This window comes from Jaculus jaculus, chromosome 6 (genome assembly GCF_020740685.1).
Source record: "Jaculus jaculus isolate mJacJac1 chromosome 6, mJacJac1.mat.Y.cur, whole genome shotgun sequence".
In the NCBI taxonomy this organism is placed as follows: Eukaryota; Metazoa; Chordata; class Mammalia; order Rodentia; family Dipodidae; genus Jaculus; species Jaculus jaculus.
In genome coordinates, this window is record NC_059107.1 from 122,834,455 (window position 1) to 122,852,473 (window position 18,019).

At 36.5% G+C, this 18,019-nt stretch overlaps 1 protein-coding gene across 5 annotated transcripts in view; it reads left to right on the forward strand.

Annotated features, from left to right (window-relative positions):
* Syt1 (synaptotagmin 1) overlaps window positions 1-18,019 on the forward strand; it is a 572,391-nt gene that overhangs the window by 403,847 nt on the left and 150,525 nt on the right. For all 5 annotated transcript variants that reach the window (XM_045152837.1, XM_045152840.1, XM_045152838.1 and 2 more), the window contains 4 exons: window positions 3,207-3,391; window positions 9,076-9,198; window positions 13,434-13,601; window positions 16,901-17,068. In XM_045152837.1, coding sequence (XP_045008772.1) covers window positions 3,207-3,391; window positions 9,076-9,198; window positions 13,434-13,601; window positions 16,901-17,068 — 644 coding nt within the window. The remainder of the gene's footprint in view (window positions 1-3,206; window positions 3,392-9,075; window positions 9,199-13,433; window positions 13,602-16,900; window positions 17,069-18,019) is intronic.

The window sequence follows — 18,019 nt, forward strand, 5'->3', positions numbered from 1 at the left end:
TTGAACATCTTACACTATTCCAACTATAGACTGCTTCCTCTGTACAATCAAAATGGTAACAAAAATGCTGTGAAGATTAAAAGAAAACATGTATATAAAACTGTGGCACAGTGATTGGGCCATAAGTAGATTTTCAACAATCCAAAATAGTCCATGAGATTTGCTCACTTATTGAAACATATTTTTACAAATAAAGTATCATCTACAAATAATACCTAAGCCTACCAAATTTTAAATATTCCATTACTCTACATAGTAAAATACAATTTTTAGCATGAACATTCAATTCAAATGATTCCATTTATTAAAAATGGTTGTAGCCCAGTGTGGTGACACATGCCTTTAATACCAGCACTCAAAAGGCAGAGGTAGGAGGATCACCACAAGTTCAAGTCCACCCTGAGACTACATAGCGAATGCCAGGTCAGCATGAGATAGAGGGAAACCCTACCTCGAAAAACAAAAACAAAAACAAAAACACACAAAAAAGCTGTAACTTTATATTATTACTGACTTTTACATGTGTATACAAAATAATTACAATAAGGTTTTTGTATTTAATTCTCCCTAAAGTTGCCAATAAATTGGGAGGAAAAGTCTGTTAATTAGACTGTACCAAATCTGCATGTTCAAGATTAAAATTACTCTGTGCATGAAATGAACTGAAACAAACCTGGAAGCAAACAGGGCTTTCGGAAATAAGTATTTCAAAATAAAAGTTTTCCAGTGGTTTGAAATTGCCTTCAAGTTGCACTATATCAGTGTCTTCCCATGATACCATGTGCCTGTCTCTTTAACTTCTTTTGATTAAATATGTTCCTTTCCTTTTACCTTTGTCTTGCGAACTTGTTAAATTATATTCATCTTGTCTTTTGTAATGTAAGAGATCTTGAACTCTCAAAAATACTGCCATAAAAGTCCAACTGGAAGAATAATTTATGAAGTTCAAAAGGAAGGGCCATTATTAACGTTGTCTTACCTACAATAGATGCATAGGCTCCCATTCACACATGACTGGATTCTAACTAGATCAACAGAAGGGAAAACTTTGAAGTGAAGTATTATGAAGAATTCTGTTGGTCACATGAGCTTACATTGATTTTTTTTTAAGTGCATGATTTATTTAACAAAATTAAAGACTAGCTGGGCATGGTGGCACACGCCTTTAATCCCAGCACTTGGGAGGCAGAGGTAGGAGGATCGCTGTGAGTTCGAGGCCACCCTGAGACTCCATAGTGAATTCCAGGTCAGCCTGGGCTAGAGTGAGACCCTACCTCAAAAAAATAAAAATAAAAAAATTAAAGACTAAAGGAAGCATAATTTTGGGTGTGGGCTTGTCTATGCTGTTCTGACAAGTATGTCTGTGGCTGAACTGCAGTGTAAAAGGTGCAATTGCATAAGGCCTATCTGTCTACTATCTAATATCCAGTCATCTGCTAGACTAATACTCTGAGTGATTCATCTTCTTCATGAAGCTATCTGCAGAGAGAGAGCAAGCAAAGTGGGGTTTCTCAGTTTTGAAGAGAGGTTAATTTTAAGTGTTTTTACTTTATCAAAGTACTCCTGACTTGTGTTCAACAATCATCAATGCTAATGATGTTTATGCGGCTTGAAGAAAATTACACTTATTCTTATCATTTCAGTGCCCAGTGTCTTTTTTTATTACAACAGACAAATCTAATTATTTCTTCTGATTAGTCTCAATAGCTGTGATTTGAATCATGAGTAATTCCTTTTCAGTCAAACAAAATTCTAAATGCTTGCATGAAACTTTATTTTTTATAGGCAAGTTGGATAGGAGATGCTAAATAAGAAACCATATTAACTCTTAGTAGATGGAAACAATACATTTATTGATACATGTTGGATCATTTTAAAAGCATCTTTCAATTCACTGTCTCCTCTATCCAAAGGCCATCCCTTCCTCCTCTCCATTCCCTCAGCATTTTCACTGAACTGGATGTACACATTTCCCTCTCTCTCTCTCTCTCTCTCTCTCTCTCTCTCTCTCGCTCGCTCGCTCTCGTACATGTCATAGTCCCCTCATGTACTCTGAGCATCACCTACATCACTGAGTCCTATGCTTTGGATATAAAGAAATATTTCTTGAGCTTCTGATATATGCTGGATATAATTATAAGCTTTTTAGTACATTAATTTTTAATCAGCAAGATGAAATGAGCATTCTGCTCTTCACTTTGTACAGAAGAAAACAGAAAGTCAAAACAGTTGAGCAATCTGACCACAATAGCACAGCCTCCATGTGGCTAAGCCTGGTTTATGTCCATCCAGACCTGTAGACCCCTACTAGATGTATCTCTCCATGATCAACTTTCAAAGCACCAAGTCCTGCTTGCTCCTTTCTCTAGATGTAAACTGATATTTTAGTTTCTATTTATTAATTCATGTCTGTCCATCCTACTATACCAGAACATATTAACATAACATCTATCACTTGATCCATGAGTCATTTGTAGTTGATATTAGTTAAGCTTTTGTCATGATAGCCACTGCATTCTATGATTTAATCCTCACAAATACTCTCTGAGGTACTACTAATTTTACTTCTATGTACAGATGAGGAAACTGTGGAAGAGAAAAGTTAGATTTACCCAACATCATAGCAATAGCAAGTGGTGGAACCAGCATTTAAACTCAGAGGTCAAGGCCCAGAAGTATGTTCTGAGTAAGTGAGGATTGAGTGGAATTTTAGTTTGGAACATGAAGAAGAGAGGTCATTTGAATTATAGGGAAAGGCAAAATGAGGCTGGAGAGATGGGTTAGTGATCAAGGCACTTGGCTGCAAAGCCTCAGGACCCAGGTTTGATTCCCCAATACCCACATAAGCACAAGGTGGCTCATGTGTCTGGAGTTCATTTGCAGTGGATAGAGGCCCTGGAGCTCCCATCACCCCCCCCCCCCATCTTCCTCTCTTCCTCCCTCTCTCTCTCTCTCTCTCTCTCTCTCTCTCTCTCATAAATTAATTAATTTTTAAAAACGCAATAAAGGCAAAGTGAAAGAGCTAGAAGAACAGTCAAAGCAGAGGCCCCAACGTGGATGAAAGACTGCATGGAAGCACACTTGGAGCACAGCAGCATTCAATAAATTCAGATGGAACAATGGGTATCTTCACAGCCCATGGGGTAAAAGGTTTCACACCTCTCAAGCTTCATTGCTAATGTCTCATGTCTTCTTCTTTCTTTCAGTGCCACCATGGGCCTTAATTGCCATAGCCATAGTTGCAGTCCTTTTAGTCCTCACCTGCTGCTTTTGTATCTGTAAGAAATGTTTGTTCAAAAAGAAAAACAAGAAGAAGGGAAAGGAAAAGGGAGGAAAGAATGCCATTAACATGAAAGATGTGAAAGACTTAGGGAAGACCATGAAAGATCAGGTAATGCACACAATCCCTTATTTACTCATTCATAGATTATTTTGTACAGAATTCACCAATAAGTGGATTATTGTTTTATACCAGATACAGAACAAAATAACTTGGGGGCATATGTCTTTGTTGTAAAGATGCTTGTCATTCCTTTCAGTGATGACTCAATCTCTCTGAGTATAATAGAGGCATTTGCCATGGTTTTCAGTACTCCTGAACACACCCACCGGAAGAGGGACTCCACCACATTCAGGCCTGGTCCTGTGCCATGCATCACGAGATGATGCCTGAACATTGTATTACTTCTCTTTACCCAACCTGGACTGTGCCTGGAGTTTCAAAACAGAAAGCCATGGTGTATGAGCGTGTTCCCTCTCAGACAGCTCTTTCTAACTTTTCAGTGCTCATACTTTCTACGAAATAACTGAGTTGTATATCCTGTCATGCTAAATTAACAATTGCTGCATGTCCTTCCAAGTCAGCAAGTGGTTGCTCAGAATAATGATCTATGTAATGGGAAGGGGAATATGCAGTATGCCTAAAGAATAGGAAAGAGATCAAAGACAAAATTCTTATTTCCTCACTTGAGGACCATAATTACAGTCATAATGCTATCTACAAATCTGTATGCCTGGGTTATCTTCCCAAGCATAGAAAAGTTATTTGGATTTTCTTTATTTTGCTATTCATTTTAACTAAATAATTTAGTTCAAGATGAACTTTATGATTAATAATAATTATTAAGTAATACTTTTTGTTTCTTGATATAATATATTGAATTTCTAAGGAGCATTTAATGCATATAAAATCTAAATCTAAAGTTTTTATACAAATAACTTTGCAGTTATTAATGCTTCACACTAAATAACTCAAAAATGTCATTTCTTCTGAGATATCAACATTTGCAGGCATTTTTATCAATTTATAAACTCATAAATCTCCATAAGAAGAGTTTAATATGGCAGGTGTTAAAATATTCCTTTTGCCGTGGTCAATTTCCTTACCTTCCCTCTCCCTCTTATCCCTGATATTTTTTAATATGTGGTAGTTTAGCAACAAAAATAGAATATTTATTCCTAGCTAGCCACACACTCACACTTCATCCTCTTCCCAGGTTAAATTTTAAACTCTTTTTCTCAAAGACACTGACACACGTATTGCAAACAATCTCCCAGAGGCTCATTTCCCACTCCCTGGAGTTTGGCTTCACTTCAGAGCTGCAGAATAGATGTAATATCTGTTCTCAGGCACACTGAGCTTTAGCCTGAGCTCAGAGTAACAAGGGTTCAATTTCTCTTGGATTCTAAACAGTCATGAAAGCTCACACATACAAGTTCAACAACACATGTCAAGATAGGATGTTACTGTCTAATTTGTTAAGTAGACAATGAAATTTTAAATCATAGTATACTTTATTTCACTAGTTTCCATAACATAATACTGATATTTATAGTTTTTTTTTTAAATTAAGACACAGTCAGAAGTTTTTAATATTTTATACAATATATAAATTTAAATTGTCTCCTAGATAAACATGGACTGAAAACAGTATGTTATTTTAATAAGAGCCTTTAAAATGAGAGTTTGAATAGCTAATACTATCACTTTCATATTTATCATAAAGTTCAAATGTAATTACCTATGGCCTAGAGTTGAAAATTAAAAGCACTGAATACTGTTAAATGATAACTGTGGCATTTCTTTCTAGTACTAACTTGTATTTGCTTTTGTGAATTTGTTCTGTGTAATGTAAGATTATAATTGATAGCACAGTGCCATTATCCCTGATATGCCATGGGTAAATGACCAGTATCTCAAAGATAGAATTGATGGTGGTTACCATTTTCCTCAATCATTTGTTCCTTTGGATGGCATGGCATAGAGAAAAATAAATCAACTAAAGGTATATCAGGAAATGTCAGTGACAGTTCACAGCAGGTTATTGGCACTGCGATGTGTTCAGAATCCCAACACTCTGAAAGCCACTTCGGCTTTAGGTTGGTCTTATTTTTTAAGTTATGAACAACTAAATGTACAGAATGAAAAATAATTTGAGTAAGTAAAAACAGTCCCTAATGATATTGTATAATAGTGGTTTATGCTCCTTCTCAAGTTTGACAAAATAGCTAATAACAGATTCTAATGAGTTATGAATGATACAATACAGAATGTAATATAGAATTTAGGAGAATTACTTGTCCCTTCATGATCATCAGAGAACCCAGAATCAAAACAACATAAACACAAATTCATTCTTAAATAATTAAGGTTTCGAGATAGCTTAAGAAGGATACTTAAGTGACTATGGAGATGATCACTAAGGACTTATTCCGAAGCATGACAGATATGAAGGATTTTTAGATAGGACTTCTAAATTCTACATAGGATCCATTGCAATCAATAAGTTCTTTTATTACTTAAATCCAAATCAATCTCACAGAAATTCAAACTTCAACACTCAACTGCCTATAGAGTAAGGTTTTATTAGCAAGAAAGGGTCTTAGAACATTATGCAGTGGATGCAAAGAGAACTACAGATACCATATTTATAGTACATAAAATAAATATTCAAGGGTTCACTCTTTTGCTTGGGAACACTACATGTAAAAAAGGGAGGTATCACCTCATAAAGTCATAGGTCTGGAAAGGTCATTACTCCATGGTTCTCACTAATGTGTGTGGATATTTTAATTTTTATTTCTTCCTTCTATGTCCTCCTATCTGTGTGTGTCTCATGACTGTTCTGGACTGTCCCCTGCGGTAGGTTTTCTCTGCTACTTAGATATCCCTAGGCAAGGCTGCAGCTGGGCTCCACAGCTGAGGGCTTACCATTCTGACACACATCAAAAGGCTGAATTAAACTGATTTTTTAAGATAAAACATTTTTATTTTAAATTTTGCTACATGGACTCAACAAATCTGTATTAGAAAGCTCAAATTTTAAATCAATGGACAGAAAGGAAATATAGTCCCTCCTTCATGCTACCTTTTCAATATGAGATCAAATCCTAATCTACACATAATAATTTAGAATGAGCATATGTTCCTGCTGATGGCCAAAAACAGTACTTTTGCATGCTAAAGCAAGCTGTCAGCATGTTCTCCTAACCTTAGAGCCATTAAAGCCTGATGTTCCCGACTTGGCTGCTGTTATAGCATCTTATCAGACCTCAGGGTTACTGGGCTTACAGCTTTCTCTCCTGAATTTTCTTCCATGAGGGAATGAAAATATTTCTCATGAGATATTACAATAGCTACTGATTTTATAGGCCTGATTTGATGTTATGGTTAAAAAAAAATGTCTGTGGAAGCTCAGCCTTCAAGATAGGAACAGACTTAATCATTTCAATGATGAACAGTAGCCCTGAAAAATTAGCCAAAAATGTAGCCCTGTTTCATGTAGAATAATTGCAGATATGGTCCTGCACCTTCTACTCCAGCAAAAACTACTTAGGGAAAAGGGAGATTTAGTATCTTGGCTATTTCAGATGCATTGGGCTGAAACAAGATGTATAAATCATAAATTCTAAAATAGAATTTTGAGAACGTGTTTTAATTCATGATTTTTATTGTGACAATACAGTGACATCTAGATATTTTTAATCTGAGTGTGCATCCAGTGGCTTCCCATTCTTCTAAAAAAAAAACTGGAATCATACAAAGAGGCAAATTACCTAATCTTCTATGGGGGTGCTGAAAACTGCTCACAACTAAGCTTCTCAAAGAACATTGGGATTCTGCTGCAGGAAGTTCCCTCACTGAACTCAATGGCCTTCTCCTGCACTAGGTCTTGTTCCCTTAGTGACACCCCCTCACATGTACCACTCAAGGTAAAAACTTATTCAAGCCATGCGTGGTAGTGCCACACCTTTAATCCCAGCACTCAGGAGGCAGAGGTAGGAAGATTGTTTGAGACCCCCTCTGAGACTTCATAGTAAATTCCAGGTCAGCCTGGGCTACAGAAAGACCCTAGCACAAAAAAAGAAGAACTTAATACAATTTGATATGTCTTATTTTCCGTGAGATTCTGAAGTAGCATATTCACATGTGTGCACATACACACACACACACACACACACAGCCAGGAAAATGCTAAACACTAGAGGATAATATTTGCTACATGTAGCAAGGTGTTGACATTACTAAAATACAGAGTTACTCCAAAGAAATAGGGAAAAAAATACAAAAACATAAAAAACTACTAATGAATATGTCTAGACAGTGACCAGAAAATAATAATGAATGACAAACATAAAGATTTTTAATTTTTTTCAACCTCACAAGTGATCAGAGAAACATACCTTTTCATACTTTGGCCTTGATATGGGAGCTGGGGAGATGGCTCCATGGCTAAGAGCAATTGCTGCAAAAACAAGAGGGCCTGAGAAGGCCAAAAATCACCTGAGTTCAATCCCTAACACCTGCAGAAACAGCTGGTGTATACACATAACTGTAACCCCAATACTGTGGGGAACAGAACTAGAAGAATCTCTGAGATTCAATGGTCAGCCAGCCTCGCTGAAAATAGCAGCTCTGGATTTAGTGAGAGACTTTGTCTGAAGGAAACATGCCAACGAATGACAGGGGAGAACACTGGCATTCTCCTCTGGCCTTTGCATGCATGCATATACCACATATATTACACACCTCCAAAAAATAATAATAACTACATAGAGAGTCCTCATTAATTGTTCTAATTTCTTTAAAGCAGTAGTTCTTCATATCCCTGTAAACAAATCTTTTAATATTAATAGTTTTAGTAATTACATTTTTGACAAATTTTTACATATTAGAAAGATATTACATACTTTGACATTTGAAAAACATAAGCATTTTAATGTATTTTATGACATAATGAGCTTTCTAGTATTTCCAGGTATGTTACACTTTTTAGAATATGATGAATATTTAATTGGTTAGACTAGGATTTTAAAGATCCTATTTTCTATGGCAAACGAATATCAACTTGAGGTTTTTCAAAATCGTATACCCATCATTTTATCTCTTGCTACCAAATAGACTGAAATCAGTTTAATTCAGCCCAGCTTTCCGTGGAGCTGTGATGAGAGAGAACACAATGGTAAACTGCAGTGGGGTGTGAAGTAAACTTCTCTCCAAACAGGCATTTGCTGGCAGCATGTCTTCTAATTTTCCCTTAACCGTTATGAATGTACATGCGAGACAGAGAGTTAAATTTTCTGAGGATCACTCAACTATCTGTTTCATAAGAAATGAGATCGCAAAAGGCCATGCATTTCCTGTAAATTTCTCCACTGCATGTAACAGTCATGTTTTACATGAGGCTGAGCATCTCTTTCAGCTACCAGAATGTGAAGCCTGGCCTGGCTAAGAGCATGTTTATCACACTAGAAGGAAAACAGCAGTAGTCCTGGGGCCAGGCGTAACACCAAGTTGACATTTTCCTGGCAACACTTTCACATTTTTGCTTGCAATATTCTGAGGGGCTTCATCATTGCTTCCATGTTGCTTGCTGATGGGGGAGAAAATTCCGTGCACAGTGGAATTTAAAAAGTATGAAAGCATCAAACAAGTATGTGTGTCAGACAAACAGATTTCCAGCATCTTAGTGCTTGCTTCTAACAGCTTGAAGCTGTAACAATACGGCAAGTTTAATTTGCAATTTGATTGAAAATTCATTAGAAGTCATACATGATCCCTTTTCCTACTTATAGGCCCTTAAGGATGATGATGCTGAAACTGGATTGACGGACGGTGAAGAAAAAGAAGAGCCCAAAGAAGAGGAGAAATTAGGGAAGCTTCAATATTCACTGGACTATGATTTCCAGAATAACCAGGTCTGAGGGGAAAATGTCTCCTAATTCCATTACATTTTCTGAAATTATTGGGTAAAAATTGAAGCAAGATACTCCTTCAAACATTTCGTTTGCTGTGAGGGGAAAATGCAATTATCAAAGCTATTGATGAAATAATTTCTAAGTACAGGCAGTCCCCTACTTGCTAATTTAACTTCTGGTAATTAGAATTCACTGTGTTCAACCGATTACATCTACTTATGGCACTTACAGCAGGCAGACAGAATACAAATTAACTCCAATCGCTCTGTCACCAGGAGCTCCCAGACAGTCTTGTCCACACAGGGCCCTCATTGTGAGCTGAAACATCCTTCCTTAGACTTCATAGGTTTCAATCCAATTCCCTAGGGGACACTGAGTTGAGCAGAAATTTTGAAAAGTAATAAGAATTTGATAAGAAATCTAAGATGAAAAGTTGATGATCTATTACTTTTAAAGTCAGGAATGCATTTATAATATCACAACTATAGGTAAAACTGCCAGTATGAAAAAAAATCATGATTTTAAAAATATAGATAAGTAATTTGATTCTTAGACTCCATGAATGCTTTTCAAAAGTTATGAGGAGGGCTGGAAAGATGGCTTAGTGGTTAGGCGCTTGCCTGTGAAGCCTAAGGACCCTGGTTCGAGGCTCAATTCCCCAGGACCCACGTTAGCCAGATGCACAAGGGGGCACACGCATCTGGAGTTCATTTGCAGTGGCTGGAGGCCCTGGCGCGCCCATTCTCTCTCACTCTCTCTCTCTCTTTCTCTCTCTCTCTCTCTCTCTGTGCCTCTTTCTCTGTCTGTCACTTTCAAATAAATAAATAAACATAAAACAAAGAAAAAAGTTATGAGGAACTAAAAACCACAACAGGCAAGCAATCCCACTCTGCTTTCTCAAACAGGCGTGAAGTGCCATTCAGAGGAGTGATAATTTAGCTCCCTTTCACTGACTGTTATCAACATAGCTCCAAGATAACTATTAATCTCCCCAGGAAACCTTCTGGGATTCTAGACACTGATAATGGTGCTACTTTTGAATTGTTAATGGAATCAAAAGGCTCGATAAGAATTAATGGAATCAGCAAAGTTCAAAGGGGGTTCTAGCTTTTCTCCACCTAAAGGAGCCCAGGACTCTCCAACTCATTTTGCTACACTCTTCCTTTGGGGTGAGGAAGGATTGATGACCCTAAGTACAATTATTGTTCAGGTAGCATATACTAGTGAGATCCTATTTGATGAACAATGAAAGATACATGAATCCAACATTAATGCACAGACTTGACAATTGATGGCCAAAGTCGGAGCTTCAAGCAGTCATGGAAATTTTGTGTTGTATTTAGTGACTGACAGTTCAAATAACATCTTTGATTTCTGAAGCTTCACAGTTCACCATGAAGGCTGTACAGTTGTACTCTTTATATTTAAAATGTGTTTATTTCACCAGCTTTATTATAATCCAAGCAAGTTATTTCATAATACATTCTAGAAATCTGCATATTGTTTTATAAGCCTGTATTTATATGGGTTTATAGGTGTAGCATATGTGGTTGTTCAATATAATATTTTGATTAAGTTGAACCACTTCTACAAAAATGTAAGAAATTAAGACTCGTTTAGGAGCACAACATCCTATTATTTGGCATACTTCAGGCAAATGAAGGTTAGTTTACACAACCTTTCCAATCTATTCTACCCCATGTTTTAACCTGCCTTTATATACATCCAGTACTCTCCTGGTCTATTCTCCAACCATGTTTTCCAGTAAAATTTACTATCACCTCATCCTCAATTGTCATTATCTTAAAAATTTTTTGTGAGTGTTATTTATTCAATATTGCTATTTTTAAGAAAAAAGTAACATTGATTTTTTTACTTTAAAATAATAAGTACACTTACTGACTTCATCAAACATTATTAAATCTAGGAGACATTTTGTTATGATGATGTGAAAGATTACTTCTAAATGTTATTGTACATAAAACATTGAATTCTTCCAGATGTTCTTAGCTGATTTGACTTATAACATGAATCCGTAAATTAAGGAAGATAAAGCCTGTTGTCAAATATGCAAATTATTTAACAAAATTAAAAGATGGCCCTAGGGCTGGGGAGATGGCATAGCGGTTGAGCGCTTGCCTGTGAAGCCTATGGACCCCAGTTCGAGGCTCGGTTCCCCAGGTCCCACGTTAGCCAGATGCACAAGGGGGCGCTTGCGTCTGGAGTTCGTTTGCAGTGGCTGGAAGCCCTGGCGTGCCCATTCTCTCTCTCACTCTCTATCTGCCTCTTTCTCTCTCTGTCACTCTCAAATAATCAAATAAATAAATAATCTTAAAAAAAAAAAAAGATGGCCCTAAATCACCCCAAGAAGTTTTCATGGAAGAAAGAAATGTGGTATTTGTCTCCTAGACAAAAGTCATAGCAACATTGGATAAAGTGATCCCATCTTTTATTAGCAAAATATTCAAAAATGTCTTTTAAAAATCTAGTTTTAAAGAATTTCAGCTATATCTTCACTGTCTTCCATGCCCAACAAAAAAAAAGGTTATAAAAAGTAAGAATGAGGACATAAAATATTACTTACCTTGCCATATAAAGGCAAACACCAAGTACAAATTTAGCAACCAGCAGACAGAATGTTTGCTTTACTAATCATGTCTTTATAACTAATGCCTCTGTTAGCTATTCTTGGACCATCTGTCTGGTTTGTGTACCTACCATCCAGCAGTGACTGCCACTGCTGAGAAATGATGGCACAAAATAGATACTGAAGCTTTCAAATATAAACCCCATAGTCCTCAGGGTAGGATCCAGATAAAAAATGGAGCCAACCAGCCACAAGGCACTTTAGATAGAGTGAGTAAGCTTTACAGAAATGGGCATAACTTTTTTGTTGTTGCTGTCTTTGTTTTTTGTTTCTTTTTTTTTTTTATGAGATAGAGTTTCAGTCCATCCCAGGCTGACCTGAAATTCACTGTTATCTATCTCAGGGTAGACCTGGCATTTTCTATGTAATCTATCTCAGGGTGGCCTCGAACTCACAGGGATCTTCCTACCTCTGATTAAAGGCATGCACCACCACACTCAGCTACTTTTTTTTTTTTTTTTTTTAAGGAAGTAAGTTGCTTCACCATTCAGTTGGCTAAAAAGTCAGACTCAAACATTGAGGTCCTAAAATAAAAGCCTGTGGTGTAGCTGTAAATTGAATTTTGTGTACTTGAAGTAGCAATGCCTACTTTGTTGCCAATATAGGTGTAAACCAGTCTCTTGATACAAAATCTCAAATGCCAGGCTATCTGGAATAGTCCACTCACATCTCTCTCTCACTTTTTTTTTCTTTTGTAAAAGTGTTAACTAGTTGGGCATAGTGGCTCTTGCCTAGAATCCTATTACTAGCAGGGCTGAGATAGGAATTTTGCCCTGAGTTTGAGGCCAGCATGGCCTATAGAATATGATCTTGTCTCAACAAACTACTGCTAGATAATAATGCTAATTATTCAAATATTCCCAGTGAAATTTGGAGGTTTCTGAGTAAGAAAGTAGATATTTTTTTTTACAAGTACAGAGTAATTTGCTGTGTTTGGAAAAATCAGAAAGTTACTTACAATTAAATATCCTAGTCCTACTATCCCTTTCCTATCTATGATGCTTAAATTATTTTTAAATAATAATCATTCTATTTCAAGCTATAATAAAAAGTAGTCATCATAGAAGTGTAGGTCAAGTGTAATACAAATGTGAAGATCTTACTTTTTCATCTCAAAATGTCCAATTTCTAAGAAATTTCCATTTCCATTTAGCTGGTCTGAGTCTTTAGAAAAGAATTTTTTAAAATCTTACTTTGTAATTACAGAGCTGTGATTTTTTAACAATTTACTTCCACTTACAAACCATGCAGCAGAAAGAAAAACAATGCACAAGAGCTTTTAACAACTGGAAAGTTGATTGCAATCCTTTTGCAAATATGAATTCCATATTTAACTATAATTAGCAACCTTTTAAAAGCCTGTTTTGTACAAAGAATGAAGCTTCCTAGAATCGGCATCTGTCATAATTGGGTTTCTGAATTCTAGAGAGCCTATTACATTTGCCTTCTGTGTTCAGATTTGTGAGAATAAAAGTTTATTAAAAGCCAAGAGGAAGAGTGAGAAATCACAATCTGCAGCCCTATAAACGAATCAACCTTCCCCTAAATGACCACCAACATGTGTGCTGTTTACTGTCGTTCCTCACAGCTGCTGGTAGGGATCATCCAGGCTGCGGAGCTGCCCGCCTTAGACATGGGCGGCACATCCGATCCTTACGTGAAAGTGTTTCTCCTGCCCGATAAAAAGAAGAAATTTGAGACGAAAGTCCACCGAAAAACCCTTAATCCTGTCTTCAATGAACAATTCACGTTCAAGGTACTCTTTTTGTATTTATTTATAACTTCTTCTATTGTTTTAGACAAAGGGATGGTTTTGCCTAGATACCTACACAAGCATTCATGTGAAAACTTGCTGTAAAACTAAACACAATTTAGTCAGAACACATTACATTTTAATTTTTAGTCTAGTGAAGATTCCACATTGGATGTCCTCAAAGCAGGATTCTGCCGGGTCTTTACAGAATGGAATATTATTTTTGTACATATTGAGAATGGAATAATTGACCTTTCAATATCACACACACACACACACACACACACATCCAAAAACCAAAGTCTGCCTCAAGTATGTGAATTACTTGGACATCCCCCACCCTTGGCCTCCTAAAAACAAAGCCATAGGAAGTCCTTAGTTTCCTGAGCTTCAGAGTTCCTGAAGGCAGGAGAGTCCTGCTGCATTTACAGTGAAGTGGCCGTGTCCCAGTGCTCATGTGGTACCCATGCGACTTAGTGTCTTTGCTTGCAAAGTTCTGCATGTGTGTTGAGCAGTTAGCACACACTAAAGCCCTTGTGCTTGTCAGTGAAGAATTTGTGGGCACATTACCTTTTGCATTTCTCACATCAGGCTCTTCCCTGATCTTCATCTGGTTGACACACCTCACTTGATAAACCATAACCAGTAAATATTCTGGCCACATGATAACTCATCAAAAAGATATGCTCAGTGAGCCTCGGGGATCCTGTAACACTTGGCTTGAAGTCATTCATAAAGACAGTTCTTTTGGATATATGAAATTGTTTCAAAATGCCTTGTTTAGAACAATGCATCTCTGAAACGTGAAATGTCTGTGAATATGCCAGCAGGCTGATTCCAAATCACCCTGTCCTTCAGCCAGGCTTAGCAATGGCATGCGCCTTGTGTTGGCAAACATGCCGACGGGAAATGAATCTGATGGCTGAATCATTGTTTAGGAGCTTGTTTTCAGGCTCAGGAAGGAGCAGTGGTTTTCATTGACTCTGATGTTGCTTTTGGTTTTCAAGACATAAGTCCTTTATAAGGTGTCGGTAGTAGTATTATTTAAGTTATGTAGTGCCTGGATAGTTAGCTTAGAGTAGCAATAATAGTATTCTAGAAATTCTCAGCTTGTGAAGAATAAATCATTATCATCACTACAGAACAGTTTCTTCAGTATTGTAAGTAGCCAATAGATTTGCATTTGGCTATATATTAATCTTTATTTTGTTCAGCAATTTCTAACTAGAATTTAGAATGCAAGATTCTTAAATTATTTAACAAAACATTGTGCAACCTTTTCCTATTTTGAGATATCTGCACATTATTTGTTTTAAAATATAATTGCTAATAATTTTATTCATAATTTTTATGACTTCAAGGAACAATTATTTTTAAAATTTAATTACCTATAAACTTTTATAAGTTCTATTTTATTTTATTTTGGGAAGGTTGATCAAGCCATAAATACATTCAAAGTATAATATATTTTGATATAGTTGAGTAATCTGTCAATTTTTCTATAGAACTGGTTAATTTCTCCAATCTAGATTATAAATTATACATCATGCAATGTCAAGAGGCAATATGATAGATAAATAAAAGCATAAAAACATTGAAAGATTGGCTTTTGAACTGAGTTAAACCTACTTAACATGAACTAAACACGTTCTAAACCAAACTATCTTCCTCGGAAATAAACTCCTCTCTAAAGGTTATATTAATAATAACTATTTTTAAGTTTCTGTGCCTACTATGTGCTACATGCTTTAAATATACTCACCCTTAAAATAGGTCTGTGGAATTAAGGACTATTATCATCACAGCATGAGGGAGGAAGAATCTAGGGTTCATTCAGTTGTCCAGGTTCTTCAGCTAGGAAGTTAGAAAGCCTAGACCCAGGTCTCTTTGAAATCAAAGGCTTCCCACCTAAGCCAGATACAGTGACACAAATGTGCAATGCCACACTCGTGCAAAAGGAGCAAACACATCTGGAGCTTGAGAGCAGTGGCTGGAGGCCCTGGTGCACCAATTCTCTCCCTCTCCCCCCCTCCTCTCTCTCTCTCTGTCTCTCTCTCTCTCTCTCTCTCTCTCTCTCTCTCTCTCACACACACACACACACACACACACACACACACAAACACATATTTTTTAAAGTGCTAACTGAGTTTGCCTCAAAGAAAAAGTTCTAGAAATACAATAAAATTTTCAAGGTTTAATCATCTACCCGTGCCCAAGAATAATAACAATCTATCCCTGCCCCAAAATTTGATACTTCCATCATCCCTTTAAAGTTTCCTTTAGACTCTTCCCCCCCCCCAAAAAAAAATATTGATACCTAGTTTTTTGTCATAATAGTCTAATAAAATAAGGAGATTTCAAACAAATGATTAATACATGATAAAATATACTCTTGGGAAAGCTAAAAGTTCTTATACATATGTGGCCAAACATTCTTCTCTTTCCCTTCTTAATATACAGAGTTAATTTAGAAATGTTTGCTGAAGCATAAGACAGCCATTTACACTGATAAATAAGTGTATGAAAATTGATCAAATCCTAGGACAAGTCTACACAATTTCTTAATTAGGCATTTCTACCCAGTTACTGAAGTGTAGCTACTTGGATTGCAATGCTTTTCCCTGAATATTAAAAATGCCACTAATAAACTTTCCAACCCATAGCATCTGTCACAGATGTATCTGAACAGCTGGAGAATTTCTCGGTTTTGGCCTTTTGCCACAATTCATGCTAAAGAGTGTCATACCTGCCAATGAACTTCAAGATCCATATTATAATGAACCTCTGATATTCAAAACATCAATTTTCTAGTCAGTTCATGTCAATCAGCAAATTATCTTACAGAGTAGGTGAGGCATCTTGTGAATTTCCTTTGAATCTTTGCAGACTATCAGAATGCCTTTCAAAAGTCACTGCTCCGTTAAACTTAGGCATCCACATGGCTTGAAACAGTTAATGGAATGTTAAAAACAAGTTATACCCTGGCAATATACCTTACAACAATAACAAATTAGTATTTCTATTGACAAATGCAACTAGCCTGCTTATTCTTTCATTAATCCTGAGGTATTAGACCATAACTAATAGAAGATCTTTTACTGATACCACCAGCATCTAGGACTATGTGGTAAAGTGATAAATTACTATAGCAGGTTTCCAATTTCTCCAAGTAGTTTAAGCTTCAAGAGACTCAATGTATATAAAAAATTATTCTGTTTATCAAATACTAAATACTATTTTTAAAGGTAGCAGGTTTCAAGCATTTTTATAACCAGATGTCCTCCCCCATTCCTTTTCATTAGGTGCCATACTCAGAATTGGGTGGCAAAACCCTGGTGATGGCTGTCTACGATTTTGATCGTTTCTCCAAGCATGACATCATCGGAGAATTCAAAGTCCCCATGAACACAGTGGATTTCGGTCATGTAACTGAGGAATGGCGTGATCTGCAGAGTGCTGAGAAGGAAGAGGTAGAAAATTCATTAGTATTTCTAACGTAACAAGCTATACTCATGGGTAGATGGCCACATGATAACCTTTGGAAAGATACTTTGTATGAAGGTGATGTAAGACTCCAGAAACATGATGAGATGACTCAGAGGCTAAAGTCTCTGAAACTGAAAAATTTTGAGTGCACTACACAGGGTCAGAGGGAATGTATAACCTTGTTAAAAAAGAATATACAGGCTAGGCATGGTGCAGCACACCTTTAATCCCAGCACTAGGAAGGCAAAGGCGGGATGTTCATTGTGAGCTCAAGGCCAGATGGGACTCCACAGTAAATTCCAGGTCAGCTTGGGCCAGAGTTAGAGTGAAAAACTCAACCTCAAGGGAAAAAAAAAAAAAAAAGGTATACAACTTCTGAGTGCTATTGGAAAGAAAATGAGAGATCCACATGCTAGGTACACAAATAATCTCCCATCATACATATAGGCACACACAACTTCTTTAAAAGGACAATCAAAAATCATTTTATCCTGGTATTTTTCTGCAATCATTTTGTGGTATCTACATAGGCAATGTAGCTACTGCAATAAAACAAAATGGCACTTTTTCCTTGATTATTTCTGTGTATTGCAGACAAGTTTGTTGTTTCTCCTAAAGCTATCACAGAACTGTGGGTAAAAAAAAATCAACTATAATTCACAAAGGCTGATATTAGATCCATTTTTTACATGACTCACATTTTTATAGCACCCTTCACATTGTTTTTCTCCTGGTTTTAATAGTTTAGCCAAGTATTTTTCTGTGATGTAAAAAATAAAGTTCAATATCCTTAGCACATTACACACCACGATAATCAATTCTATTTGATTATGCTGTGCCTGCCTGGCACTGACATTTTTCTCTATGAATGTCTCAGCAGGCCAGTAACAGAAGAGCAAACAACCCTTAGCTACTCCAGATTCCTTAAGCAACTC